This window comes from Nothobranchius furzeri, chromosome 11 (genome assembly GCF_043380555.1).
Source record: "Nothobranchius furzeri strain GRZ-AD chromosome 11, NfurGRZ-RIMD1, whole genome shotgun sequence".
In the NCBI taxonomy this organism is placed as follows: domain Eukaryota; kingdom Metazoa; phylum Chordata; class Actinopteri; order Cyprinodontiformes; family Nothobranchiidae; genus Nothobranchius; species Nothobranchius furzeri.
Window position 1 is genome coordinate 52,626,018 of NC_091751.1, and position 9,606 is coordinate 52,635,623.

At 45.3% G+C, this 9,606-nt stretch overlaps 1 protein-coding gene across 8 annotated transcripts in view; it reads left to right on the plus strand.

Annotated features, from left to right (window-relative positions):
- Positions 1–8,879, plus strand: part of znf521 (zinc finger protein 521) — a 101,497-nt gene extending 92,618 nt beyond the window's left edge. For all 8 annotated transcript variants that reach the window (XM_015956848.3, XM_015956849.3, XM_015956843.3 and 5 more), the window contains one exon: positions 7,426–8,879. In XM_015956848.3, the coding sequence (XP_015812334.3) occupies positions 7,426–7,455 (30 nt within the window). In that variant the 3' untranslated portion in view covers positions 7,456–8,879. The remainder of the gene's footprint in view (positions 1–7,425) is intronic.
- Positions 8,880–9,606: the final 727 nt, after the last annotated feature.

Below are 9,606 nucleotides of genomic sequence, written 5' to 3' on the forward strand. Positions count from 1 at the left end.
CCCACCCCCGCATGTGACGTACAGGGTTGCGCATTCAGTGTCAGACGGAAGACACGTCAGACTGTTGAAATTTCTTTTTCAGGACTTTTAGCTTTGATGTGACCTGCTTTATGTCCCGCTTGACGCCCCGCTCAGTTAGTGTTTTTACCACTCTGTCGAACAGCTGGCTGTCTCTCACGTCTCCGTAAAAAGGCGACTAATCTGTTCGTTCGCTCGCACAGCCGAAAGCTCCATGGTCTCCGCGTCCGTCCAGTTTGCCATGTTGTAGGTGGTTGAAAGATACTAGTGAGAGGCCATGTTTATCTGTGTTTATATCCCTCCCGGCCGACACTCGGCGCGCAGTATACGTCACTAAAGCGACCACCCTCTTTTGTGGGGGGCCTCCCACAGTCACTCCAAAGGGATTAGCGGGGCTGACACGCGTTTAGCCATCAGAGGCGAGAGGCTCATGCGGCAATATTACTACGAGGGTAAGCGCATCAGAATCCAGTTTTATCACATTTCCCCTTTGCTCCTTGTCGCATTTACGAGACCCACAATTTCGGATTGATCACTCTGTAATGACGCAATGGTCTGTCTTATTAAAGAGGCTGACTGTGATTAAAGTTACACAACAGTGAAAACAAAAACATGCATTCCTTTAAAGTGGGTGTGTTGCTTTTACACTTTCTTAAGTTCCTCAAAGACCAATCTCATTGCATTGTTGGAGGCACGTAAGATCGTAAGTCATGTGCTGAGTCTTGCTGTGATCGACAGAGGAGGGCAAGGACAGGGGTGCCGCATGACTTCTCCCTCTCCTCAGACGCCCGCAGGACACGTACCTTAATTGGAGCGTCTTCGTTTTTTTTAAGGGTTTCTTCAAAGACAATCCAGATCTCTCTGGCCTTAATGAGTGCTGGAAGTGACAAGAGCACATCTGCATCATGTTCTACTTCCCCTCACAAATGAGATTCTCCTCTCCCCGTGTGATAGCCATTATTGCCAAGCTGTGACCAATTCCACTGTTTTAATTAAGCATATTTATAGGCGTCGCGGTCACCAGGTCAGCGTAAACAGCCATGTTTGTCATATTGTCTGTCCTGCGTAGGGAAGACGTAAGAAAAGGGTGAGATAAATACTCTGGGAAGAATCCAACACTAGATTCTTTACGAGCTGGATTACTGTTGCCGATTCTTCCAATGAAGGCTCCTGAAAGTGACATTTTAGACAACTCTTTTCTCCCTTTTTCTTTTCATCAAAGGCATTCTTCAGCATAACACAGGAGACCTAATTCCCCAGAAGTTTTTACATTTTTTAAATCATTTTAAAACATGTCCCCGAAAATGCCCTAACTGCCCCGAGTCCCATAAGTGTCTTACCAAAGCAAGGCTTCATGCGTTTGTCCCCAAGTGGCCCTCAAACACCAAATTTTCCCTGAATGTCTTGATCTGCCAAGTGTGACAGCTCTTCACACATTTGAAAGTGGCAAATATATATTTATACTTCCTTTTATATGACAACTTGTTTTCTTCTTCATCACCCCAGGTTATTAGAGTTCTGGCACCATTTAAAAAAAAGCTGCACGACACAAATGAAACAGTGGAAACAAAAAGAATAGCTTCAGCTTGTGAGGCGCCATCATTAATATTTAAGCTTATTTATAATGATGTACAGGTCTGTTCCAACACTGTAAATGGGCACGTATACACCCTTAGATCACAAGTGATGTATCAGGATAGTTGTGTTCTAGTTTTGTTGGTGGATCAGAATTAGACAACATGACAGACCTAATGATCCTGGGAGGATTTTCTCTTTCTTAGTGTGTGTGTGTGTGTGTGTGTGTGTGTGTGTGTGTGTGTGTGTGTGTGTGTGTGTGTGTTTGCGGATTTACAACTGTGTGCGTGCTCTATGTATTTGTCTTTGTATCCGTCTCTCTCAGGGTCTGATATGTGCATGCAAACACGATGTCTGGAGGGAGACATGACAAAAACTCCCAGAAGCCTTTGAGCTCCTCCACCCCCCCACCCCCTTCCTCTGTTGCACCATTGGGGAAAGTTAAATCCAAACAAAGAAGAGATGCTCGGTGTGTTGCACTAGAACGCGTCTTCCTCAAACACATCTCTCTTTCACTTTTCTGACTTGACTTTTTTTCCAACAACTTTGATAAACCCAATTTTCCATCGCTTCTCGGGGAACGTGCCTTTAATTTACCTCTGTGGTGATTTGATATTCAAGAGCGAGTTGTGTGGTTGATGTTAACAAAATGAAACGTTAGAGCAAACATTCCTCCTGGAAGTTTGTTTGTGTTCACATATGACGCCACCTGGGTCATCTTGCCGTCTTATGGAAGCATGGGAATGCAGCATTTAGCCCCACAGAACAATCCCTCTGCTTGTTCTGTGGTTGCGTATGCAGCAGTTGAAAGGCAGGGGCACCCTCTGTAATATCCCTAGTCAAAGTCTGTCCCCGACTGAAGTGGTTAAACGTGAAAGTAATTGTGTTTTGTTTCTGGGACTGACACGCGGAACCCCACGGACCCCATCTCCCTCCCAGTGACAGGCAGAGATCCTCCCCCCTCGCTCTGTCTAATTAGAGGATGTAGCCCAGGGCTCGTGTCCCAGGAAGACCCATCCCCCTCCCAAGATGGTTCCCCTAAGAAAGCCCTTAATTGGGTTCTTTAGTCATAGTCTTCATTTTGGCTGGAAAGGCATCTGTGTGTTGCTATCACCTCAGAATGCAGTTTGTATCGCTCTCTTGTGTTTTTTTCCCCCACATCCCCTTGCTGGCCTTCTCTCCATCTCTGCTCCTCTTTCCCTCTCCCCTTCTCCCACTCTCTCCTCACTTAATGAGGCCCCATAATAACACAGCAGTTGTGCAGTTGTTTTGCTACCTCAGTCAAACAGCGGGATCACTGCATCGTGTGTTTCTAGTACCATTCGCTTGTCTACTTAGACAAGGTAATGAGTATCATTTGGAGGTACAAAGCACCGGCCCACAAAAAAAAAAGAATGGTGCTCTGTCATCTCTGGTTATCTCAGAAGCGTTAGCTCGGCTCGCTTAGGCGTCTAATCAAAGTGTTCCAAATGTTATGGATTCATAAAATGTGGAACACGGTGGAACCCGTTGCTGTCGTCGTTCCCCTCCTTGCTTTGTGCTGCTACAGTACGACCACGACTCCCAGGGCACCTCACTTCAAACAAGACTGTCTGTTGCCAAGGAGACCGGGCTGATTGTGGTACAACATTGTTTTGGGTCAGGCCTCCCCAACGGCCTGATAAGTGATGACTGTGGAGAATGCCAACTGCGGTATTATTTATTTATTTGATTGTGTTATTCATTGGCCACACCAGGCAGCAGTAAGCCTGGCCTGAGGTCAGAGAAGAAGGAAGGATTACACCCTGAGCGGACTGGTCAGCAGCGGGGTAAGCATAGAGGGACCACGGGGTCAATACAGGTCCAAGTTTAACGTGCCATTAAAGATCAAAACGCCCAATTCTTCTAAAATTGCCCCAAAACATGCAGAAGCATTAATTATGACAGATCAATGCTTATTTTTCAGTCCCAGAATGATAAAGGGTTTATTCAAGAGTCATTTAGCAGCATTCTCTCACGCGTTAATTCAAATCTAGAGCGATGACGAAGGGTGTGTGCACAAGTCTCTGTGGTTGTGTGCTCTCCCCACCCTCCAGCGCCTGTAAGTTCACGTCAGGCATGCACGGCTTTTAATCAGAGCCTAAAGGGGGATGTTTACACTTTTGACTGATCTTCACATTTTTAATCAGAGATAAGCAAAAGGACGCGTTCGCTTTGAGTCTCAACGAAGCGTCTTGTAATGAAAAGTGTCTTAGATGAGGAATCTTTACCGTAAATAACGTTTCATTTATGCCACCGATTTCCCGCAGACGTAAATAAACGTGGAAATCAACTTAAAACTCAAAACATTTTCTGAATCAGCTGCACTCTTAATGCCTTTGTCATACTAAACTGGAATTATGGAGTCTAGGTTATAAAAGTTGTATTTGTATTCTCGGAAATATCCCTAAGATTACTTCAAGAGCAGATGCAGAGGAAATAACGATAGCGTGACAGCACACATTTAAAAATAGATCCTGTGAAACATTAAGGCTTCATAATGGGACACATTCTGGTCAATTGGCCGGTTGGTACTTCTCTTGTGTAAATTGCTTTATTTGCTCAGGAAACCTGGAAAAGGCCAAAGCTTAAAGAGTCATTATTTCTCAGGCAGGTCTACAACCACTCGATATGGCCTCGCTTTAATGTTACGTGCTGGATAGCACCAGGTGGAAGAGCAGAGGCACAACACCGAACTTGCTCAGCAGGTATCGCCATTATGCTAATCAATTTTGTTAGTGTCAAAGTTAAGCTGTACATCTTCTCTCTGTGATGTTGGACAATCTAAAGATCTTCTTTAATGCGGTGAGATTAGATGAAAGTGAAGCTGTGTCTGCGAGTCCGCTGGCCTCTCTCTGCAGAGCTGATGCAAGAGATGCACCTCTGTTGCCTCACCGGAGACCGGATGCTGTCGATGGAGACCGGAGCAATTGGGAACGACATAAAGAATGATTAGTTAATAAATCAGCTCTTTGGCTGACTTGCTCTTTCCAGGCTTCAGCTCCGTCTCAATCATTTTCTTACGTGTTTTTTTCTACCCTCCCATTCTCTGCAGCAGCATTAAATTCCTAAGACGTGTTGCACCTGTTTGCATGGGTACACTAGACCCCTGCCGGGCGTTCTCCCTCCTTTTTCCACTGCCCCCGAGGGCGTTGCAGTAGGGTGATGTAATCAGATGAAAGTGGTGGTTTAACAGTGGCACAGAGCCAGTGAGAGGAGAGAATTGGAGGACGGGGGTTTTCACTCTGAGCCAGTGCAGCCAGGCTTCATAAGGGAGTAGTGGGTGTGCACTATTGATCAGTGCAAAATTTAATTTAGTGTAGAATCGAGTGCTATGCTGTACCTGAACACTGCTGGTAACTGGGCCCTGCAGCAGGCCTGTGTGACCAGCAGGTGGTTGAAAGGATCGAGTAGGAGATTAAGGGTTGGATATAAGGGAGGGAAATGGATGATGAGGGGAATGGTGGCGTTTCAGGGGGAATAAAATTGGAGTTAGGATGAGAGCTAAAAGGCTTAATGGAGGGCATCTAATCCTAAATTGCAGTGATTCTATGGTGACACCATTAGCAGCCTCCTCCTTACTGGTGCTCCGGACATTTTGGTCGTTTTCCTGTGGAAGGCAAGGGTGAATTGGACGCTTTATATCTAATTTGTGCTATTTATGCATCAAACACTCACACAGAGGTAACTTGAAGAACTTGACACGGGTGAAGATAGGAAAGTGAATTTCCCCCGCTCTTCCTCCCTCCCTTTTGCCGTCTGTTCTCATACACAGAACAGTTTATAGCTGCTCTGCAGAGTTCAGTATCCACAGAGATAAAGGTATCAGTTTCATTTTCTTTTAACATTTTTTTCTCTTACTCTCCCTTTTTCTTCCTCTATTTCCCTTTAGTCTGCATGGCTGCCACAGCCACTGAAGTCGTTTAACACCGTCCTTGAGAAAGCCCTCGGTGTAAAGACTCCTGGCATGTTTAAGGAAAAAGGTAGAATGCAGTGTGTGTCAGGCAGAGCTGGGACATTCAGAGGGGGGGAGTCGTTCCCCAGAGAGGTTATTTTCCCCTCTAATAGCTGTTACGAGCCCTACATTATATCCAAGGAGCTACATTCCTTTGGGGTCCAGACACACACATATACACACCTAGACGCACCGGCACACTCACACAAAGGCATGCACACTCAGTTGAGCACAAATTTTCTCTCTGTGTTTCTCTCTTTTATACACACACACACACACACACACATATACACACAGTTCTAGCCGCTTTGCTCTCCCCCCGTGTCAATATCCTGCCATTTGAAGTCACGTACTGCAGGGGCTTCTGGGAGTCGCTGAGGAGCCAGGCTGACGGGTAATGGGCCGCATTCATTAATAAGGTTGCCATGCTCCTGTCCCTCCTCTGCAACGCCAAAGATGTCTTCACCGAGGGTGGGAGGGTGGGTGGGGGGGAGTGCGAGGAGGGATGAGGTGAGGAGAGAGAGTATCCCGTGGGGAGTCTCCTCCCAGACTCACTTAAAGGAGCTTTATTTCGGTAAGAGAGGAGAGAGGGAAACAGTGGAGCTGTCCGGAGCCTCGTCTTGTTAGAAAGAAGGAGGCCAAGGCGAGCCCCGCTAACCCACGCAGGGGTCACAATCCTGCCCCCCGTCAAATAGCTTATTACCCCACCTGTCGGGAAGTAATCGTCCCGGCTGAAAGGAAAGCTGTCGAGGTGTTTAAATGTTTTAGACGGAGGCAGCTGAAAGGGTAAAGAGGGGAGGAATGAATGTAAGAGGAGGTGGAGGGGGGATAATGGGCATCGCTCAGAACTGCCAGAGGGACCAACAGGACTGAAGGTGACTGCTTTGGTAAACCTCACTGAGGTTGCAGAAATCATTTTAAACACTTCTTCCACACATGTAACCAACATCAACCCCTCGTACCTTTCATCCCTTATCTGTGTGTGTGTGTGTGTGTGTGTGTGTGTGTGTGTGTGTGTGTGTGTGTGTGTGTGTGTGTGTGTGTGTGTGTGTGTGTGTATTTGTGCATGCATGACGACTCTGTGACAGGTGTGTCTAGTCCATGCCAGCTTGGAGAGTCCAAGGCCGTGTTTTAAACAGAGCACAGCAAGTGGGGCATGTAGTTTGCATTAAAGGGATTAGCAGTCACTTCAAAAGATGACCTGGATTCGGCCCACCAGGGACACCAGTTACACACCCCCTGGTCCAGCCTCCCTTTAAAGAACCTGGCGCAGCTGCCCCACTACAACCCGACACTCACCACTCCGTGTGTGTGCCCGTATAAAACAGAGTTACATTGTCACCTCGTTATCCCGTCACGGTGATTTGTGCGCCGTTATGGAGGATCAAATGATCAGGCATCTCAGGTGTTTCTCAGTATTTTTATTTATTTATTATTTGCATTGTTTTATTTAGTACATTAAATAAATGCAAGCGCCAGGTTAACAGGTCTCCAAGGAGGATGTTCCATCAGGTGTGTTGTTATGGATTTGTTTCCATAGATACAGGCTTCAGCCTGGAGTTTGGATTTGGAAAGAGTGGGATGCTACCTGCCGGTCGTTGTGAATCTTTCTGTTAGACCAGGATTTAAATGTGCTCAACCCCAAAGCCAACCGCTATTGATCCACGATTTGACTCCTGAGCGAGTTAATTGAATCTGGATAATGAAAGCCTAATGATTGCCATGTTCAAATGTCAGCATTACCGAAAGACAGCACGTGTCAGTCAAAACCATTTAAACGAGTCGTGAGGATTGAGATGAAACGTTCATTTCGAATGTGTAATCATATATTTTGTTGTATCTTTTTTGTGTTTTTGCAGAACCACACTTTGACTCAGCACAGCAGCTAACGTGGTTAGAGCTCAGCGCCTCGGCCGAGAACGAGGATCACACAGAATAATGCCTGACCGCCAATTATTGTTGGCGCAGCTTTCCCAGACTGTCTTGTGCTGAACGTTTTGATTCAGCAACACTACGAGAAACCATTCTACACAAAGAAAAAAAAGAGTTAAAGAAAGACAGAGGAACAAACCTACACCAGCCCCGTTTGTTCTTTACCAACCATTATGTCAAACACAACTCGTTTGTACATAGACTTCTTTATGTGTTGCTTAACTACAGGTATATTGCAATCTTATACAGTATTTGCCAATGTACAGTTCAAAATGTTTGTCCAAATGAGAGTAAAGGGGAAAAAATATTGAATTTGTCAAACAAAAGGGGGTTTTAACCCGTTGTGTGAAGAAGAAACGGGGTGCCACTGAGAGTGTAGAAATCCGTGGGAGCTGGTGAGAGTTGTCAGAGGACTCTTTTTATCAGTGGCACTCCTGCTGCGAAGTAAGTCGCTCTGTATCCAGACGTGGTCAATCATTATGGTTCAGAGAAGCTTGATTCACCAGCATTGGCAGAAATCTTGCCTGTGTGTCTATCGTGCAGTGAGACGGCTGCCAGAGGACCGGCTGGGAACGATGGCGCAACAAATCTGCACTGCCTGTGCTGGAGTTTGTGTGAATGTTGTAAAATGTTATAAAAAAACATGTAAAGGAGAGGGGAAAAAAGTGGGATAGGGGACAGGATGCTGATATATGCAAATGCAGTGACACAGATTTGGAAAGGCTAGCTCCTCTGGTTGGCTCGTGAACACAGGCGTGACGCTCCCATGTGGCTCCTAGAGCACGGGGAACTCTCCGGCCCACATATCCAACCTGTACATTTCTGTTATTAATGTTTACTGCTTGTTGAAGCCAGACGATTACTGGAATTTAATTTTTTATTTTTATTTCCTGCTCTGTTAGCTCTGTATTTTCTTTTTCCACAATGACGGGGCAGCAAACATGTGAATTTGGGGCACGAAGGCTGAACAGTCTTGTCTCGGGGATGCATCGTAGTTCCAAAACTCAGTCCCTGGCTCTCCTGGAGAGTGCCCATCATGTTGATCCTCTTTTTTTTTTGCAGCAGCTGGAAGCCACTGTGGCACCATATATAGATAATAAAAAAAATAAAAATAAAAACTCTATTCCATTCTGTTATGTATAAATGTTTTGCATTCATTGAACCTGAGATGCACTTTTGTATGAAACTTTTAATGTTTTGACATTTTGATTGAGAATTGTTCGTACACACCGTTTACAGGAAATCACCATCTCCTGCAGCAAAACGAAAGTTATCTCCAATCTTATTCAAATGTATTGTACAAATATAGAGTTCTTTACTTGGCAGACCTCGGTTTTTTGTGTTGCACATGTGATGGAAATATTAAAAACTGTATGAAGAAGTGGCTTGTGTGTGTGTGGATGTTAATGCGGTGAAAGAGAACACAATTAACTCATCAGGCTGGACTTAAAACAGCATAAACACGATTATCATAAAAATTTACAAGGCTTTTTTTATTATTGTATCAGATTGCATTCTATTTTTCCTCGCTCCCTTGTGGCATTCGCTAACGAACATCTGAGCATCTTAAGGGAGGTCTTTGTTATTAATGACTCCATTACCCATCACCCTGTGCGGTCCCGTTCTACACACCCTTGCGCTAGGCCTATTTAGGGAGCTTCCAGCTCTCCGGGAGACCGGGAGAAAAGATTCTTCTGCCGTTCCCGAATGGGACATTAGCATCTATCTGTCTCTGCATGATTCATCAGCGGTGGCACACGAGCAGCCTAAAGTGTGATGAAGGTTCGGGGTGGGTTTTCAAATAGCTCTGCTTTACAGATCATTCTATAAAACTCTAAGAAATGAAATGTTAAATTTACACAATCAAGGTATGTTTCACTAAACCTAGTAGTTTAAATGTAAAGGGTAAAATGCATTTACTTGTAACATAAACAATGTATAACACTCTTTAAAGAGTAAGTCACCCCCTACCCAAAATCTCACTCCACACATATTACCTGTTTGAAACATGCGTTACCTGTTGAGCCAGGAGGGCGGCTCTACGGAGAAACTCACCGAGCCGAAAACCCATGCACACGCACACTCGCCTGCTAGCTTCAACGGAGCAA